The 21,227-nt window shown below is 46.0% G+C and overlaps 1 protein-coding gene across 2 annotated transcripts in view; it reads right to left on the reverse strand.

Annotated features, from left to right (window-relative positions):
* The window catches only part of LOC146869619 (E3 ubiquitin-protein ligase TRIM39-like), a 55,137-nt gene that overhangs the window by 20,404 nt on the left and 13,506 nt on the right, over nucleotides 1-21,227 (reverse strand). For both annotated transcript variants that reach the window (XM_085608717.1, XM_085608726.1), the window contains 2 exons: nucleotides 17,899-18,129; nucleotides 3,390-3,412 (listed from right to left, as the gene is read on the reverse strand). In XM_085608717.1, the coding sequence (XP_085464843.1) occupies nucleotides 3,390-3,412; nucleotides 17,899-18,129 (254 nt within the window). The remainder of the gene's footprint in view (nucleotides 1-3,389; nucleotides 3,413-17,898; nucleotides 18,130-21,227) is intronic.

A 21,227-nucleotide genomic window follows, 5' to 3' on the forward strand; every position in this document is an offset into this window, starting at 1 on the left:
GGCGCTGAGGGTAATGTTCCAGAGACCTTCATGGAAGACTGGATCAAGATGGCATGCCCACTATTGTTCGTGGTGGAAAGGGCCCAGAAGTCATTTGCCCCAACGCCCGAACCAGGAGCTCCACCCAGAACTATATTAGGGAAATCTCTCAACTACAGAGACCGGGATGAACTCCTATGAGGGGTTCGGAGCCATGGAGACCCGATATTTGAAAATAGCAGTATACGAATATTCCCAGACTACACAAGAGCTGTCCAATTGCAACGGCAGTCCTTTGGTAGTGTCAAACAAAAGCTAAGCCCCGCCAGACTGAAGGTGCTGCGGGATGGACGTTCTCATATTTTCATAACGCCAGAGAACACTCAGGACTGGCTGGAGGTCCATAGTTCTGAATGTCAGTCTTCGACAACCACGGGATGGGCTCAGGGTTCACTGTGGCACGGAGATGTCCCCTCGGCTCCTCCAAGGAGATAAAGCTGATGTAGACGCCGTTCCAGATCTGCCACAAGAGCGGTGGTGCAATCTGATGGTACACTGGACCTACCAAAACAATGATAGGAGCGAGAAGCAGCCAGTACCTTAGTAGAGGCAGTTACCTCTGCTGCTTCCTCAAACACAGAATCAGATCTTTTGGGGATTCCCGAACACCCGAGCGAGACTCTAATTAAAAATAGTTATTTGTTTGTAAAAAATTGTTTTATTTATTTAATATATATTTCTAGATATTTGTCACATCTATTGAACATTATAATATGTTTCTATTTTTTTTTCTTTCATATTTGTATATATATATTTTATTTGTTTTTTTATATATTTTGTGTTGTTGTTGATATTTTGTTTGTTTTTAATTTTGAACTGACTCCAGTGGGAATATTCATTTTTACCCTTCCCCTATCCAACACTTTCCCTTATTGAAGCACTAACTGGAGTGGGAATAGTCATTTTTACCCCTCCGCTATCCAATACTTTCCCTACTGTTGCACTAACTGGAGTGGGAATGGTAATTTGAACCCCTCTGCTATCTAACACTTTCCCTACTGTTGCCCTCACTGTAGATGGGAATAGTAATTTGTACCCCTCCGCTATCCAACACTTTCCCTACTGTTGCATTCACTGGAGTGGGAATAGTAATTTTTACCCCTCCGCTATCCAACACTTTCCCTACTGTTGCACTCATTGGATTGGGAATAGTAATTTTAATTATTCAGCTATCCATCATTTTCTCTACTGTTGTATTTTTTGTTTTGTGAAATGTACGTTTTAATTATTTTTTTATAGTTAAATGTTTGAATTAATTATAAAATGGTCATTTTTTTAATGTATGTATATATTTTATTTTTATATAATTTAAAACTGAAAATTAAATAAAGATAATAGTGATTAAATTATTTGAAAGTAAATATATGTATATGTATAAAATATTATGTTTGTGTGTTTATATATTTTTAATTTGTTTATTTCTTTATATTTAGTTAAAATGTATATTAAATGTAATTCATTTTGTTAAAAATTTTAATATTATAAATATTCAATATATTGTATTATTGTATTTTTAAAACAATATTTTTTTACATCTATATTTTTGACTTCGATATTTTTGTACTTACCTGTTAAGGTATTGAAGTCGATATATTTTTGGTTAATATATTTATTTCGATATATTGATCATCTATATTTTTAACATTGATATTCTGTCATTGATCCGTACCAATGCTCAGTCCTCATGGTTGCGTCCGGTATGAGGACTGACTACTCTTTTGGTATTATACTAACCGATCACCACCAGTCAGTCATAAAAGGCTTCTTGCTTATTTCCCACTCCACTAGGAAATTCACAAGACAAATATTCATACATTGGCCCTTTGCATTGTATTCCTCTACACATGGAATCACTTCCCTCGTTTCACCTGGGTGACCAGTTTCCTTTCTAAACTGGTCTATTTTTATATGTTGTTACTTGAACTTCCCTTTCTACTACTCAGGAGACTTCGCTCTCCTTACGATGTACTAATTTTTACTTTTCCGCACAGTACTATATTTTCCTCAGCATGGTCGCATATACATACAATTGTATATATTTTAAATAGATTCCAACAAGATCTTCTCTGTATCTCTCGGACTACTTTTGGACATTGTCCTTACTACAAGGCGCTCAGGTATTCTATATTCTTATTAAATCTCACTAATGTTTATTCTATCCTTGCATGCAAAATGGAAAACTAAATACACACATTTCTTCGTATCTTAGAGAGCACAAGGCATGCAAAATGTAGTTTTTCACTTGTATTATAATATATACTGGCATTCCCTATGGCCCCCTTACTTGGGTTCTCATCTTTCGGTCAACATCACCTATCATGGGTACCGCTTTTTATGGCTTTGGGTGAGCTGACGCTTCAATGCATTTTTACACAATATCCTCATTGCGTTGTGACCGGCATATATAATTTCATGTCACTATTTTCCAATGCCTCATCACTGCTATATGAGGTTGACTCGTAAGAATTTTACGTAAAAGATTTCATGAGAGATGATGTTCCATACCAATGTATGTATTTTTTCTGCAGCCTTGACAAAGCCCAATGGACGAAACACGTGTCGGCTGCTAGTGCTCGTATAGACCAGATATTGGCAGTTCCTGCTTGTATATAAACCGAACATTGTGGAAACTACAAATGGAATAAAATAACGTCACGAAAAAGAACAAAAACTTTGATGGTCTTCATATTAGGACTACTTTCTTTATTAAATGGACTTTCTATGTGTGCTCTAGTACTTATTATTTTGTAAATTTTTTGCCAAGGACATTGTCCTAAGCAGGTGCACACCCTAGGTGGCGGGGTGTCTGCCGTACCATGGTAGCTCCTCTACCCCACATGAAGATATATGTGTATGATCCAACATCTCTAACAATAGTGCTGAAAATTGGATCTGCAATTGTCGTGAGCGTAGCCACCATTTGTGTCTGTATAGTTAGGAAAGTATGACTTAGTTTTTGCCCAACTTTAAATTGAGGAAAACCTGGGGGACTTTTCTAGAATGGGCTTGCCTTTTCTGTATGTTCAGGGAACTTTTCTTAGGAATTCAGTTAAGCTTTAAAGATACAAATATGTTTTGTGAGGACAGCAACTCATTTATGTGGCAATTACTTCAAGACTCAAAAGAGTTTGCTGAAAATTTGCAGAGATTTATGAAAATTTAAGAGAGCTTCCTGATGACCCAGGGAAGGTTTCTGAGGACTTAAAGATTTTTTTTGAGAATGCAAAGTGATTTTATGAGGATCTGAAAGTTTCCTAACACTTTGTGTGAGCTCATTAGTGGCATTTACACACTGCAGCAGTGAGACCTGCTCCTTACACACTGACAGGAGGATAATAAATCAGCCTTACCTGCTTAGGGTGCTTCTAACATCCTGCAAAACAGAGAGACAAACAAAGTGAATTCAGTTTCCATAGGAGATGTTAAAGATATGGCAGTATTTTTAGGAGTGAAACATTTAACTATGTATGGTTAGAAAACAGTGACTGGGGTCACATGACACAGCACATTCTGGGGTATCGCATGACTAAGCACAAAATGTGATGCTCTGAATGAGGTCACAAGATATAACAGAAACTGATATTTAGAATGGTAATGACATAGCACAGTGCCATTCTGAATGGAGTCACAAAACACAGCACATTCTGATATTCTGAATGAGGTCACTTGGCACATTGTATGATGTTCTCAACAGGGTCACATGCATTGACATCATTTAGGGATTGCCAGGGGTCGCAGCTGTGACTCCTGGCTTGCCCCTTGTGACCCCTGGCACTGCTTGTGCGACCTCTGGCTTCAGAGGAAGCAAAATGAGGACCAAGAACACAGAGGAAGCTCGCCCTTATGGGAGCCGTGCTCCACCTTTGTTTTCAGCCAATTTTATATTACACTAATAGTGAATGATAGATTATTATTCACTGTTAGTGTAATAAAAAGTGGGGCACGAGGATCTAGAATGAGAACTTCTGTGGCAGATGTCTTAAATAAAAAAATGCTTCTAAATGTATGTTGGGTACGTGCTTTGTGAGAGTGTTTATACGTGTGAGCATGAGTGTGTGTAAGTAAAAGTGAGTGTCAGTGACAGGTAGTGTGAGAGAGCCACTAAAAGGGAGTGAGAATAAGTGAGAATGAGTGGCAGTGAGCGTGAGTGAGTCAGAATGAGCGACAATTATAGTGAGTGCACCAGTGAAAAAGTATGAGTGAGTAAGACTTAGAGTGAGTGTGAATGAGAGAGAGAATGAGTGATACAGAGTGTGTGAGAATGATGGAGTTAGAGCAAGTGAGTATGAGTAAGTATGTCGGAGTAAGAGTACGAATGAGTGAGAGTGAGGTAGACTAGGTGAGAATGAATGATTGAATGTGGTTGAGTAAATGTGAGTGAGAATATGATGCAAGGCTTATAGAGGGACCTATGGAAAAATTCTACTGCTGGAATACTGGAGGCAATTGTAGGCATGGACAGGCCCCTGAGAAAACCACTGCTACTGGCACACTGGAGGCAGCTGTTGGCAGGCAGCTGTGAAAACCAATGCTACTGGCACACTGGAGAAATTGTTGGCATAGGGGGTAACTGTGGCAAAATACTGGCCTAGCTCATTAGAAATGCTTCTTGGCATGGAAAACCATGGCATACGGAAGCAATAATCACAAAATTCTAGCCCTGGTGTACTAGATATAAATCCACCAATCAGCGGTTTCTCTATGGGGGCGTTGCCCCCCTGTATTTGCTGCCCCCCTGGACCCTAATATGCATTTAGATAGTTTATAGTTTCGGCCGTAGTGCTTATATTACAGCTACGGGCCGGCTGCACATTGCAAGCAGCAGACTTTCAATTTATGAGGAGGCGGGGCATCATTAAAGACAGCACCGGAAGAGTGTCTGGGTCTAAAGATGTGCAAGTGCGCATGTCGGGTTGGACAGGTGTCTTCCTATGACCAACCCGACATGCACACGTAAGGCCTCTCCTACCTGCACAAGGTTAGTGAGCCAGGGATCACATCTGCAGCCTCCCCGGTCTCCTAAGGAGCACTGACTTTGCCTGCTCCAGCCAATCCCAACGCTGCTCTTATGCTGTGAAGCAGCTTCTGGATTGGCTCAAGAGGAGAAGAGTAGGCCTAGTCTTGGAGGCAGCAGGTTTGGCTTTACAGAAGGACATGGCCAATCACAGTATGCCTTTATTATGAAGCCACGCAGTGATGGGTCATTTTCTATCCCTTGTTGCCTTCCTTTCAGTCGCTCTACTATTCCTGCGTCATCATCATGCGCAGCTCAGGGAGTAGCAAAGACGAGGGCGAGAAGCGCTGCGAGTAAGTAACAGTTATGGTAAAAAAATATTTTACAGGATTAATCTTTTCTTAAGATGTTTTACAAGACAGAAATTAACCTGGTAAACAGATATAAGAGATACCTGAGAAGATGTTCAGAATATGGTAAATAACATCATGAAAACGGACCATGAAATTGAAGGGTGTAGAGAGCTAAACAACAGAGGAGTGAAAAATAAAATCACAACGGGAAGCCAGATGAGTGAGGCACAAAAATATACATTTTCTGGTTCGTAAAATGTAAATTTCATCATTTAAGTGTAACCATGCAACCTCGGAGACGATCTTAGAAGGCCAAGCGGCACTAAAACGGTAATATAGTACGACTTCAGGATAGACTTCAGGACGATAAATGTTTAATAATAAGCAAGCGTCCTGTGGTTGTATGTTAGTTCATTACAGTACGACTTCAGGATGGTAAAATTTCAGAATAATAAGCAAGTGTCCCGTGGTCGTATGTTGGCTAATTTTTAAGGAAATTACTATCAAGAATTATGGGGTGAAAATCCAGAAACATTTAAAGCAGAGGTCTGCAACCAGTCGATGGCGAGCTAGAGGTGGCTCGCCGACAACCTGTCAGTACCTCACAGCCTGACCCCACCTGTGTGTCCTGCCATTGCAATTTTGTTTATTTTTAGGCCTTTTTGGTCTCTTATCCATTCTTGCCCGCTGTCGCACACACCAACTGCTCCAATTGACTATTAAGCTTCGCTAGGGAGTGCTGGGGCAAAACGAGTGACGTCAGTCCCGCATGTGCGGTGTTAGACTGCCCACCGTAAGTGACTGGTGTGCTTCCAGTCCATGTTGGCCGCTTCCCATTGGCTGTTATACAAGGTGGGATGTTCTTACACTGCCTCTACCAGCCCTTGTGTGCTGCGGCTCTGTCTGCAGCGCTTGAATAATGTCACAAAAACATGACCCACCACCTACGAGACCTTAACTGGCTCCCCGTTGAGTGGAGAATCACCTTCAAGCTCCTCACCCACACCTACAAATCCTTCTACAACATCGGACCGAAATACCTCAATGAGAGAGTATCCTTCCACGTACCCAAGAGGAACCTCCGCTCCACCGACCTCGCCCTTGCAGAAGTCCCCACATCTGCAGAAACAGAGCAGGCGGGAGAACCTTCTCCTACATCGCAGCCAAGACCTAGAACGAGCTCCCGGTGAACATCAGACGTTCCCCGACCCTGCACACGTTCAGGAAGGACCTCAAGACCTGGATATTCGACTGATCCGGAGCTGCTCCCCCACCAGTTCCTTGAGACCCTCACGGATGAGTAGCACACTCTGTAAACCTCCTGACTGATTGATTGATAGGTTCGCTAGTGCGGCGCCTGTGAATTTAAAGCTTTCTCTCGAAACAGAAGCTGGCGGACCCCCTCCTTGATGGACTGGAACCTGCAACCCGACACCCCGACCCCCCAGTGTCTTGAGACCCTTACGGGTGAGTAGTCGCACTTAACAAACAAACACCCAGTCCACCAAGCCATTCTCTGGAAATGATATAGCTTGACACGCTTGCAGCCCCTCATCGTTGAATTCAGGTAACTAAAAGTCTAATGTAAACATTAATACACTTAAAAAAGCCCTTTTGCGTGCATGTTTGTGCTGGTGAGTTTCCGTCAGTGCAGTGTGACGTTCTCTTCAGAGTCAAGTGACATCATGGCGGGGTTCCTTTTCAGCACCCTGCAGCAGGACCTTCTGGGTGCTATCCAAAATGAATAACCAGCAGCACCCGTTAACTAATAGCTTTTATATGAGATGGCACCTGCACGACCCTGGAATCCGCCCCAGATCAATAGAGGCAGGTTCACAATTCCGGAGTGTGACACAATTATGGGACATAATGTGGCCTAACGGCTAGAGCGCTCAACCTCGAAGCTGGGGGACCGGGAGACTCGACAGGGATGCTCACAATCCAGTGATTCTGGACAAATCAGTCAATCTCCCCGTGAAATGAATGTGTTCGTCTGTAACGCAACTGATGCTCATGTAAAGACCTCCGATACCTTCGGGTCGAGTTTGCACTAAATAAAAAGAAAAGAAAAATTATATTGTTATCTCAGGAAAGGCCACTTAAATACTTGTTCTTTTGGCAGTGCAGGTTGACTGGTGGGAAGCGGGTGGTGCATGTTCACGACTCTGTGACCGGAGATAACTGGAAACGTGAGCATACAGTGTTGTTTCGGGTGTTCCTATACCATCCCTCTCGCAAGATCCCGTACGTTTTTTTATTTCCCAAGAAATGCGTGAATTCGGGGAATGGGTCACCTCTAAATTCACGTTCAATGTGTCAGGCTCATAATTTGGAGATAATAGCAAATATACAGCACAATAAAAAAATAAGCAAGAAACTTGAGCGTGCCCACCCCTGTCGCCCAACCTTTCTTGATTTCCTCTCTACTTAAGTGACCCCCATTAGTGCCCATCCAGCTCCAGCAACATCGTATGGCGGCGCTTGAATGCCCTTGGAGCACAATGGGCGTTGCACGCCTGATAGCTCCCCTAGCACACTAAGCTGCTTCGAGGAACAGAACAGAAGTACAAGGAGGTAGAGGGTACAGAGTCTGAATGTACAACAGAGGGTCATGAGTGAGTAAATATACTTTACATAGTTTACATAGCTCCCAGAGGCGCAACTAGAGTCAAAATCAGCAGAGTGTAGCTGCTGGGGCTCTAAGAAAGGGTGAAAGAACAACAAAGCCTTGTTAAGTGAATTGTCTTTTTAAAGACCTGTGAAGTACTGAGTGCGGCCGCAGTAAGACCGACGGCAGAACACAACAGCTCCTCTCCCCCCACGAGAGCCAGGCAGGGGGCCTGGTGTTGCTCTGGCCCTTGGGCCATTCACAATTTGGCTCCCCATGTGCCGGACCAGCCCAGAAGCAGTGTTTTCCGCTGACACCTCCGCGATATTGTTGCTGCCACCACGAGGCTCTAGCCCCCACCTTCTGGAAGCTCTCTTGAGCTCTAGGGATTCCCTATCTAAGGCCAATTGCTCTTTTTAGGTCTCGCTGGGCCCAGCGCATGCGCTGGCTCGGAGAGACATTTTCTATGTGAGTTTTCAAAGTGCTGCTGGCTGGCCTAGCGCTTGCGTTCACGTGATCGTGCACGCGCGCATCTGGCCGCCAGCAGCACTTTGAAAACTGTGCTTTAGCGCGTCATAGCGATCGCGATCACTTTCGCTTTCAGAGCGATCGCGATGACTTTCGCAAAGGTTACAGGGCAGTGTGGAAATATTATATTGTAAACTGCATTAATAGAGCAATTGCGAATTAGGAGCTTGAAAGCGGCCGAATAGAATAGCCATTTTAAACTTCATTAGAAACAACATGTTTTTAGGATCAGAGATAAAATGCACTTTCAAATTTAAAAAATAATATTTTACTTTGATTTCTTTAGAGCAACATAGTGAGTTAGAAGACTAAGTATAAAACAATCAAACTTGTGCAAACAAGTGAGCTTGAGAAAAGTTGCGTATGTTTTCCCTATTATTTTAATATGAGGAGGACACCACCTTGAAGTTTCAAGATGGCCGCACTGTTTGACGAGGTTCACCAATATGGGGCATCCATAGGTTATGTGTATTTTCTGATCATTGGCTATCTTCAAGGCTCTGTCCTATTGGAGAGCAGCTCCGTAACCCCGCCCATACACGGAGCGGTGTAATTAATGTTACTCAGTGCTGCTGCGCTTTGACGCTATATGTTCATCCCTTTACTGATTGGGATAGCCAGCCAGTGCCATAAAAGCAAAGGTTTTAGATCGTTTATGTTTGACATTTTCATAATTTCAGTGTGATTTTGAGTGACAGTCTACAATTATGATTGACACCATCTCGTAACCCAGCCAAGTGCCTCATTTCATCACTGTACCTCACTGACTTACTCCGTGACGTCATGTCAGTGATTCTGTGCCGCGGGTGATTAGAAGACTATTGACGGCAGTATTGAGATGAGTTCTTGCGCTGTCACGTCCAGCAGCTTCAAGGTGTGTGCTTGTTGTGTGCATGCATGTGCGTGCACAGTATGAGTGGAAAGGTGCATGTCTATGGGTATCTCTGTGTGGAAGGGGCTATTTGGGGTATGTGTGTATCAGTATGTGTGTTGTGTGTTCTTTCTGCCTGTGCGTGTGTGTACATGTGCAGGTATGTCTGTGTCTACCTACATGTGCTAATGGCCATCTGTGGTTCTCTCCGAGCTGTGTGTGCATGCATGTATGCATGTGTGCATCTGTTTTTATTTGTTTTGTAGACGTGCTTACCTGTGTGCTTGTTAGTGTGCCTGTATGTGGTGGTAATCTCTTCTAACAAGACTATGGTTCTGTGCGCGTGCTTGTTCAATGCATGTGTTTCTGCGCGTGTTTCAGTAGGTCTGTATGTACATTTCTTTTCATTCAAGTGTTTTTGTATATGTGTGTGAATGGTGTGTTTCTTAATATGCATAGGGTTGCGTGTGTCTTGGTGTAGGCTGGCTGTGCGGTATGTTTGTGTTTCTGTGTGCTATGTCAGAATTTGGGTAACTTTTATATAGGTTTTGTGTGTGTTTGTGCATGTATGTGTCTTTTTGTGTGCCTGTCTGTATTTCTATGATGGTGTGTCCTTTTCGGGTGGGTGTCTGGTTGAGTATGAGTCTTTGTCCAGGTACAGCCGGAGTGACTTTTCTGCAAAGCACAGCATATAGTGCTGGCAGCCAAGCCAAGAACGCACAAAGCGGTGTCTTTGTTGTAAATCTGCAGTTGTGGTGCGAGGGGTCTCCTGGAAGGGCTCTCGATCACTCCTCCTCCCTCAGCTGGCCGGCACTCGTTCACTGTGCTGTTACTGAAGCATCCCTGCCTGTCTGCCATTCTAATGGCCACCTTATGGGACCGTATCAATGAGCACAGTGGACTTATGCGAATTCACTGCTCAAGTCAGCGTTCCCAAGTTGGCTTTAAAATTCTGAATTCCACGTACAGAGGTCTACACTGATTCATCGAAGGAAAACAGCAAGTGACGACATCAGGAGAGGCTGCCTGTGCCATATGAAATGTGACCCTAATGACCATTCCCTTTTATGAGCAGGGCGTGCTGTGCATTGCAACGCATGCGGGTGCTTGTTTGTACATTGGACTGCTATCGCCTCACTGGTAAACCACTCTTTGATCATTGCAGAGAACAGAAGTCTGCATCCTTCTCTGTGATATCAGCTGCTACTGTTCAATGAAAACCCCCCGGAGCTTCTGTTTCAATGGTGACCACATGAGGCAAGATGACTTTAGTGGGCATCCGATGCAAGATTACCAGCAGGGATCCCCTCAGTGCATCACGGAGGGTTCCAGAAGGGATCCACCCAGTGCATCACGGAGGGCTGCCAGAAGGCATCCGATGCAAGATTACCAGCAGTGATCCCCTCACTGCATCATGGAGGGTTCCAGAAGGGATCCCCTCAGTGCATCATGGAGGGTTGCCAGAAGGGATCCGATGCAAGATTACCAGTAGTGATCCCCTCAGTGCATCATGGAGGGTTGCCAGAAGGCCTCCGATGCAAGATTACCAGTAGTGATCCCCTCAGTGCATCATGGAGGGTTCCAGAAGGGATCCGATGCAAGATTACCAGTAGGGATCCCCTCAGTGCATCATGGAGGGTTGCTAGTAGGCCTCCGGTGCAAGATTACCAGCAGTGATCCCCTCAGTGCATCATGGAGGGTTGCCAGAAGGCCTCCGATGCAAGATTACCTGTAGTGATCCCCTCAGTGCATCATGGAGGGTTGCCAGAAGGCCTCCGATGCAAGATTACCAGTAGGGATCCCCTCAGTGCATCATGGAGGGTTGCCAGAAGGCCTCCGATGCAAGATTACCAGCAGGGATCCCCTCAGCGCATCATGGAGGGTTGCCAGAAGGCCTCAGATGCAAGATTACCAGCAGGGATCCCCTCAGCGCATCATGGAGGGTTGCCAGAAGGCCTCCGATGCAAGATTACCAGCAGGGATCCCCTCAGCTCATCATGGAGGGTTCCAGAAGAGATATAAGAAGCATTGGAGCATGCAGTGTGTGCTCTAGTGAAGTGAATCCAGGCACAGGGTTTGCATATAAACCGCGCCTGTGATTAGCAACAAAAAAAACAAGCATCGGCATAGCCGATAGGTATCGCCTTTGGGACCTTTAAAGTGCTTAGCCATGCAACAGTTGATTTTGTTGCGGCAAAGATTTTGTGCTGCATAACTAAATACTTATAAGGTCCCAAAAGCGAGACCTATTGGCTGTGCCAATGCTTGTTTTGGTTTTTTACTAATCACATGCGCGGTTTATATGCAAACCCTGTGCCTGGATTCACTTCACTAGAGCACACACTGCATTCCCCCACACACAGTGCTTGTGACACACCTCACTAAGCACTAAGAAGAGCCTCCACCCATCCCCTCCCTGCTCCATTAAGGAGCCCTGCCCCTCCCTTTGTTGGCCTCGCTCTGCTTTCACTTCCGCTCTTTTTTGTCTCGCCTGTTTCCTGAAAAAGGATTTGTGAGGGATCCAAGTGTATTACATCCAAGTATTTTAATCCGACAGTTGCCTTTATCTGCTCACATTAGCATATTTTAATTTTTCAGTCGTTGCACGAAGTTACGTTGTCCAATTTAAAAGGACGTTTCACGCAGTATATTTCTACAATTGTATAGGTTTTTAGAGAGAGGTGTTAAGTGACTGTCAAAGCCCCTGCCATTAGACCTCCCCCCAACCCTACCTCCCGCCCCCCTCCTCTTTGCCACAGCCTCACGCCCCTTGGACACCCCTCCAACTCACGCAAATAACAATGCCTTTTATTTTTGTTTTCGTTAATAAAACATAAATACAAAAACAAAACTAAAAGCCATTGTCATTTACAATGCCAATATCTCAAACTCGCGTCAATGCGAGACCTATTGCATTGCAAATGCTTGTTTTATCCTGAACTTAGCTCTCTCACACTCAAGCAGTTGGCATTTCTTCTCATAAGAGGTGTCCCTTTTATGAGAAGCAGAGGACCCTACAGAAGTGCCAGAATGATTAGATTACAGGGAAGGAGACCCTTGATCTTCTGGGTAAACGTTTAACTCTTCCGGGGGAGGGGTAAAGAGAGGGCCACCGAGGCGTTCTCCCTCACCTTCAGGAACAGTTGGATTGTCCAGGTTAGAATCATTTTGATCCTCCTGGCCAGCATCAGAGTCTGGGTCATACTAGTGTTCACTACTTGGCCTTTCCTCTTCTGCTGCTCCACCCATCCTGCCGGCCTCGTCAGACCCTGGGGTCTTTCTAAGGTCATCTAAAAGCAAAGCCTCTATGAGGCGTTGGTTGTTTGCACTTTTCCCTGTCTTCAATTTCCTAGAAGTACACATAGCTCTCAATTCTTGGGATGGGAGATGGTCATATCTAGTTGGTAGGGGCCTACTGGCTTCTGCCCTTGAAGACGGAACTAGTGTGGTGTGGTGTGTGCACCTACCTACTCTAGTGGGGCCTACTAAACTCTCTTGAGTTGTAGAAAGGGTGTGCTAAGCATTTGACACACAACTCTAAGTTCAGTAGAACTTACTATATTCTAGACTTGATTCATATGTACCTATAGTACCTACAGTGGTTTTCAGTTAGTCACTCAAAGAGATTATCTGGTAAAGAAATAGCAAGCTTGAATCCAACCGCTGCACACCAATGTGAGAAGTGACCTGGTATATGCTGTCCACTAGTTATAGTGGGCACCTTGCACCAGTCCAAACAACCCTTATTGATGATAGGTTTAAAGACAACCTTTATTGAAAGCTATCCTAGTGGTAGCTATGGAGAGCAGCCTTCAGGCTAAGTCTTGAAGCAGTGTAAAGCAGCTTGGTTTACCAGATTATAACCTCTTGAATGACCAAATGAAAGGAGAACCCCACAAGGTATATATGTAAAATATATTTATTTATTACTAAACACTCTCTACTAACCTCTATATGAGATTAGAGAGCAAGGCACACAATATTACAGTTCTAAAACTATAGTAAATAGCACAATAGATAATGGGCTCCGGGGGAGGGACCAAACCATATATTAAGAAAGTGGTATAAGAACAACGACTTGACTAGACACAGTGCCTAGAGCACTTAGAATCGCTGGGACCCCAAAGAACCACCGAAGGTAGTGACATAGGGGGCCCAGGGGGGACGTGTGCAGTGTGAGAACACAGTCGCGAGCGCCGTAGGATTCTATGAGGAAAGTCGCGGTTGGAATTTTAAATTTTAAGGACACTTAGGAGAGGTCTTTAAGCAAACCCCTTTGGACTTAGGGGGTTCTAGGGCCAACACCCACGGGAGCAAGCACCGAAGTACTCGAGATACCTCACCCAGGGAAGCCGGGTGCATAGGTATCAAATGGAGTCGGGATCCGTTGATTTCAATGGTGATGTGCTACAAAGTGCAGCTGCCGGGAAGAGGAGAAGTGTCCGGTGTGATCCAAGCCTGGATCAGAGATGTGAAGAACCTGAAAGCAGAGGGGACAGAGTCTGGGTCACTAACCAGTGACCAAGGGCATGATAGACGAATGCCCACTGATGTCGGGTACTTCAAGAGTGAAGAGGTGAAGCTTGACTCTGCAGCCACGGAGACCAGGAGATGTCGACGATGACCAGAGTCCAGAGGTGAGCTGTCCCACGAAGGATGTCGAGTGCTGGGGGGGGTCAGTGTCCGGATTGAACACCAACAAGCCTTGGCAACTGCAGCCCACGAGGTCAGAGGAAAGATGCTTCGGTGAGGACAAGCAAGGTACAGGGGACTCCCCAAGCGATGTAGAGTCAGGGCACGTCTGGAGCAACCAGGTAAGCCCAATTAAACTTAGTGTTGCCTTCACAGGGACCCACCAGTCGACGGACCAGGGATCGTGAAGGGACCTCGAGAGGAATCACACAATACCAGCCCACGGGACACTCGGTGAGTCTAGGCCAGTAATCTTCGGTGGAAACACTGCTCGGGCGTGGACTACAAGTAGTCCAAAGCACAGCCTCAGGGATCGCCAAAACGCATATGCTGCTGCAAATGGTCGCGGTGCCCAGGGGTTCGGGTTGCACGGTCTCCACGAGGGATACAGGCCTCAGACTTCCTGAGCACATAGATCGACCTCAGAGACCACGGGAACCCACCTCCTGTGTTGCAAAATTCTTCAGAGTCCTCAGGAGCTTTGGAGATGCAAATCGTACAGATGCGTCTTTGGTGCCTGCCAAGTAGGGGAGTAACTCCTTTCCTCCAAGGGAGATTCTTCAGTCATCCAACGTCGTGTAGATAGTTGAAGTTCTGGGATCCTGTAGGAGAGTTTCTTCCAGGTAAATCTAAAGTCCTGTAGTGAGGGGTTCCTACTTTATACCCAAGGAAGGGGCGGGATAAACTCTGGGGACCCACCTATGGGAGGGTCAGGAAAGAGGGGGGGCTACACCCATTTCCTTTGTCCAGTTTCGTGTCAGAGCAGGGGCTGGTAGCCCCTGCAACCAGTTTGAGCTGGACTATGCACAGGTACACCAAATGTGCCCCCAGTGCAGACTTCAAAGCAGCCCTAATACACTAAAGCCTGTCTGGGAGGTGGTCCCACCTGCCTGTGACAGGAAATCTATTGTCCAGGCCTCCCCTGCCGGAGTTTCGTCCAGCATCAGGAGAGCAGACTCTTGTCTGTGGCTGCAGCATCCATTTTGTGACGCCAGGGTTCTGTTAAGCTGGTACCGGGTATACCGGTGGTGCCATGTTTCTCCCTCTAGTAGGGTGGAATCATACCTCCCACACCAGTTACTGGTGTGGAAGTATGATTCTAAGGTGTTTGACTCCAAACATGACATGTTTCCATGCAGCCATTCCAAAGTAAGCATTTACCGTGAGGTTATAATGCACATAAGAGTATATGGTTTGGCTGCATCACAAACAACCCCGGAATAAAGATTCCGAAAGCTGCAGAGGGGCTCTGCTCATGCATGGGCACCCTCTCACATGAAACCAAGCACCCTGCCTTCAGGATTGTTAAGGCCTGCCATAGGGGTGACTGATAGGTTTACATGTGCAGTGATATGGGAAGATATAGGTAACCTATATCTCAGTAAGGGGTGCATACACCACCTTACACAGGCTGCTGTAGTAGACCTGTTGTGCCATTTTAAAAGGCTTCCCAGGGGTGGCATAATACATGCTGCAGCCCCTGGTAGGCCTCTGGGGTACCTATGCCCTGGGTACATAGTATACCATATACTAGGGACTCACAAGGGTACCACAGAATCCAATCTGGAGTGTATCTAAAGTACATGTAATCAATTTAAAGGGGAAAGCAGATAGGCTGGGGCCCAGAATAGCAGGATCCCAGCCAAACTAAGTCGAAAACCAGTAAAACACCAGGAAAGAAATGGGGGCAACCATGCAGTCAGATCCCACCTTCCTACATGATCAATTTTGTTTTACTTTTAAAAGTCTTTTAATTTCCTATCTTTGCACCTTCTGTCATCTCTTTGTAGTTAGTGTACACACTTTGCTTTTTGATTTATGCTTGTGCTTCTTTGTTTTGCTCAAACAGAAGTATCGCAGAAGTAAAACGAGTGAAATGTCTACCGTGCGCACATCAAAGGCCTAACTGCCTTTGCTGTTGTTACTTGCGGGAACGAGCGTAAGTCTCTCTACTATCTATTGACATGCCTGCCAACCAATGTGTCTCCCCGAACTTAATGGGGGTGACTCACGTTCCGAGCTGCTTCCTTCTCGGGCTTAAATTGCTAAATTGCAGTTTGGTTTGCAATGCTTTGGCTCCATCAAGTGGCCAAGTGGTGCAACTATGAAAATCAGTGACAGTCGGTTTCAACCGGGTCAGCTAATTTTCATCCGGTAGGGTACTGTCGGGCACAGTCGGTTTTAACCAATTTCTGTTCAGCCTAATAATACATCTCTTCAAAGCTGCATGAGGAATACATAACGGCCACAGGTGCAATGTCCCTGGCCCATGGTAATAATATCTATAATACGTATCTCCAAAGCTACATGAGTAATACATGACGGCCACAGGTGCAATGCCCCCGGACCACAGTAAAAATATTAATAATACGTCTCTCCGAAGCTGCATGAGTAATACATGACGGCCATAGGTGCGATGCCCCCGGCCCATGGTAATAATAATACGTCTCTCCAAAGCTACATGAGTAATACATGACAGCCATAGGTGCAACGCCCCCTGGGCCATGGTAATAATATTAATAATACGTCTCTCCGAGGCTGCATGAGTAATACATGATGGCCACAGGTGCAATGCCCCTGGCCCATGGTAATAATATTAATAATACGTCTCTCCTACGCTGCATGAGTAATACATGACAGCCATGGAATGCAATGCCCAAGGCCCATGGTAATGATATTAATAATACGTCTCTCCGAGGCTGCATGAGTAATATATGACGGCCATAGGTGCGATGTTTAAGGCCGTGGTAATAATATTAATAATATGTCTCTCCAAAGCTGCAGGATCTATCACTCAAATATCAGCTTTAAATATATTTTGGAAATCCATTTTTCCCCTAAACATCAGTTTATGAGTTCTGAAACTAAATACATATTCATCTCAAATACACATTTTAGAATTTTAGTACACATATTAATTCAATCAAAAACATCGAATCTAGTCGGCTGGGCTACACAAGAGAGCTACTTGCAGGTATCTGGAGAGATACCCGTATCTCACAAGCTACTCGTAGGAGAAGCATGGTCTATTGAAATTATAAGTCAGTAGAGTTACTGAAGTAAGGGGTGGTAGCAAGCAGGGCACCACTATTATCAGATAAACCAAACACGTAGGACCCTTTGAGGTTCATCAACAGGTCATGGGCTCTCCGTCACCCTCGGAGGGATGCTCTCCGTCACCCTCAGAGGGATGCTCTATGTCACCCTCGGAGGGATGCTCTATGTCACCCTCGGAGGGATGCTCTCTGTCGCCCTACAAGGGATGCTCTATGTCGCCCTCGGAGGGATGCTGTCCGTCACCTTCAGAGGGATGCTCTCTGCCGCCCTACGAGGGATGGTCCCTGACAAGCTACGAGGGATGCTCTCTGCCACCATCGGAGAGATGCTCTCTTTTGCTCTCAGACAGATGCTCTCTGTCACCCTCAGAGGGATGCTCCCTGTCACCCTCAGAGGGATGCTCCCTGTCACCCTTGAAGGTCTGCGTCACCCTGGAAGGGATGCTCTCTGTCACCCTTTGAGGGATGCTCTCTGTCACCCTGGGAGGGATGCTCCCTGTTACCCTCGGAGGGATGCTCTCTTCACCCTCGGAGGGATGCTCTCTTTTGCCCTCAGATGCTCTGTGTCACCCTAAAAGGGATGCCCTCTGTCACCCTTGGAAGAATGCTCTCTGTTCCCCTGAGAGGGATGATCTCTGTCACCCTACGAGGGATGCTCTCTGTTGCCTTATGAGGGATGCTCTCTGTCACCCTCCGAGGAATGCTCTCTGTCACCCTCAGTCATACATTTCATAATGTACACAAATTATGAATATTTCACTTCCTTCTTTTGTTTTATTTCCCAAACAGCATCTCACCTTCAGGAGTTCCCACGCTGGTGCCTCACACTTCTTTTCTATCTCTGTTATCACGGCATTGAGAGAGGTTATCTGATTGGACAGTTTGGTGATATTTGCATTTTCTACCATGGTAATTTTCTTCTCCATCTCCTTCAGTCTCCCGTGCAGTGTTTGCTCATTTTCGTTCAGGAGTTGCCGCAGTTTTTCAATCTCAGATTCAAGTTTTTTCTTCTCAGTTCTTAGCTTGTTCTGTCAGAAGCAAAGAAAAACTGGTTAGATATTATAAAGCTTCCGATAGGCTGTCCTGGAAGTGGGGGTCCAGGAGGAGAGTGGAGGGGTCGCTTATTGAGATTGTCATCACCTTGCACAAAAGGTTTGTCTGAGAGACCTTCAAAAAATGACATTTGAAAGCGAATTTAGATTTTTCACAGCCAATCTGTATTTTATTAAAGACACGGGGGCTAAGATTATGCAAATCTCCTTTATTGTCAGCTCACAGCAGCAACAATCGAAGAATATAGAACTTTAATAACATTCTAATAGGCTATAAAGTTCCCCTGCACGCAGTGTTCTCCCTATTTTGGCGCTGCGAACAAGATAGTTTCTAAGATCCATAATGTTGGACTTGGCCCTTTTTCCCTCATTTTTTTCGTTTTTGTAATGTTAAGGTGCAGGTGCTTACTTCGCCCAAGATGGCTGCCACAGACCCCTGCTACTGCAGGGTGGTCGTTTTTCATAGTAGCACCCTAGCTGCCAGGAGCTGGCTGGGACCCACAACAATGTTGCGATACCAGCCCGCCTTTTTGTCCCATAGTTAGAGTGGGGAAGCTCCTGGAAGAAGCTGGAACCTTCTAGAAGGGAGGTGGGGTTTTACTTTTGCCGCCTTGGCTAGAGGTCACCTGACCTAGGGCTACTTAAGAGTGGGAGGGAAGCTTTTGTGGTGAGTTGGCCATTGGGGTGAAGCAGAGCTGGAAGAATCCACCAGGAGTGTAGGCGGTAGGGCCTAGCCAGGGACTTATGCCTCTGAGAGTGACAGGATTTAGGTACTGCCTCTTAAGTGAGTGAGGTGCCCTGTGAATCCCACTGATCTTGCCCAGTAGTAGGAGGACCCAGAGACTCTCTGCCAGCCTGACTAGGAAGGACCTAGTCGCCCTCTCCATCCCTACCCCTGTAACAGAACCCCTTAAGGGCGCCAGATACATCTGCGCCAAAAGACTTCATCTGTCAACTGAGAACTGAAACCTAACTTTAAGAACTGAGACTGCATGACAAGAGCGAGCTGTAAGCCTTGAATGCCAGAGCTGAGACTGCGTGTCCAAGCTACCCTAGTGAACAAAATACTAAGCCGATTGCCAAGTCACCGGGGATCGACCAGGTACTAGCGCTGTGACCCCCGCGCTCCCTGCCCTGGTCTGGGACCCCCGGCAGCGTGCTCCGCTGAGCACCATATCCCCATCCTTAATTTGAGCCCCCCCTGCGACGACGAAGCCAGCTCGCTCACCGCCGCGGCCTGGAGGCCTGGGAGAGTGCTCTGCTGTGTCGCGAGGCCCAGGCGAAGTCCGGGGCCCCGTCGCTGCCGTCGCAGCCGTGTGAGGAGAAGCGCAAGGTCGGGGCCGAGTTCCCCCAACGTCGTGAGGACGGACGCCTGCTGACGCCGAGACGGAGGTAAGCCCAGAGGCCGAGATCCCCCCTGGTGCGCCCCCTGCTGGTCTGGAAACCACACCGCACTTAGCCCGGGTTGTCCCCTCCGTGGGAATCCCCTCCCCTGCCTGCGCGACGGAGAGACCCCGCCGAGGGATCCTGTCCGTGTCCCCCCTCCTGTGTTACTGAGCGCGGTGCTCTGTGAACTGCACCGGAGCATAGGGACTCGCTCCTCAAGTCCAGTAATCTTCCCCGCTGGAAGCCGTTCAAAGTACTGACAGACATTGCTCTCGTGTGGCGCTTCACGCCACCGACTCTGCTTCCTCAGCCGGAGGGACCGGGACGGCGAGTAACCCCATGTGGTATATGCACTGCTCGAAAGTAACTATATGCCAAGGAATGCGAGTAGCGCATTGTGTTATATGCTCTGCTCGAAAGTAATTACATGCCAAGGAATGCGAGTAGCGCATTGTGTTATATGCTCTGCTCGAAAGTAATTACATGCCAAGGAATGCGAGTAGCGCATTGTGTTATATGCTCTGCTCGAAAGTAACTATATGCCAAGGAATGCGAGTAGCGCATTGTGTTATATGCTCTGCTCGAAAGTAATTACATGCCAAGGAATGCGAGTAGCGCATTGTGTTATATGCTCTGCTCGAAAGTAGTTACATGCCCAGGAATGCGAGTAGCGCACTGTGTTACATGCTCTGCTCAAAGGTAATGACATGCGACTGATTACGAGTCACGCGATGTATTAAATGGTCTACGCAAACGTATCCACATGCAACTGATTGCGCGTAGCGCTATGTTCATATGCCTTGCTTCACAGTACTAGGGGCCCTTGATCACGAGGAGCGCTCAGTTCTACAGGCGCCATGTTAGTGAACCCAATGTGCCCCCTTTCAAGTATTACGCTTAGTTAGACGGCCGGTTCAGGGAAAGACTTTACGTAAGCGCGCACGGCGCTAGAACAAGGTTAGGCACTGCATAGATATCACCCAGAGTGTCGAATGTAATGTCACAATGGTATTATGATTCATGTATTACCTTGTTATTTCCTGAACTGCATCTGACCAGCTATACTTGGATAAACTTGAAGTATTTGCATAATTTAAACGGTGTGGCGTCCCTTATTGTGTGTGACTCTAGTCCATGAGAAGCGTGTGGTGTATGGTTGCTTAACACATAGCCCTCTGGTTGCCCGACCGGCTCGCGCCACGCTACCGCCTATAGGGCCTGGTGACCCCAGGTTCCTACACATAACTTTCAAACAAAAAACTTAATCAGTGAAAACTTCTCATATACACAAAATATAAAAAATGAATTACCTTGACAGTAATGTTGAATTATCTCTTATTTTATTAAGAAAATTATTACAAATGTATTACAAATAATATTTTGTGTATATTCTTTCTTCTCTTTTATCATTTTCTTGTTGAGCACCTATGTCAGAATGAATGTGTAGATCTAGGGACGCCTTATAAATTCCATGAGATGACTCCACTGGACTGCTGCCGATGGGTGGGTCACCGCATGCGCAGCTCGACGGCCTCAGTGGGAGGTGTCCTACACAAGCCGGTCTTTTATTTATTTTTTTCTTCAAGAAGCTCCCGCTACTATGGCAGCAGGGTGGGGGTTCACACTTTTCAAAGAAAGCTGGCCCGCAGCAACAAGTGGCGTGCGGTCGGTCTTTGAAAGAAAAGACC

Source organism: Triturus cristatus, chromosome 1_1 (assembly GCF_964204655.1).
Source record: "Triturus cristatus chromosome 1_1, aTriCri1.1, whole genome shotgun sequence".
Lineage (NCBI taxonomy): Eukaryota > Metazoa > Chordata > Amphibia > Caudata > Salamandridae > Triturus > Triturus cristatus.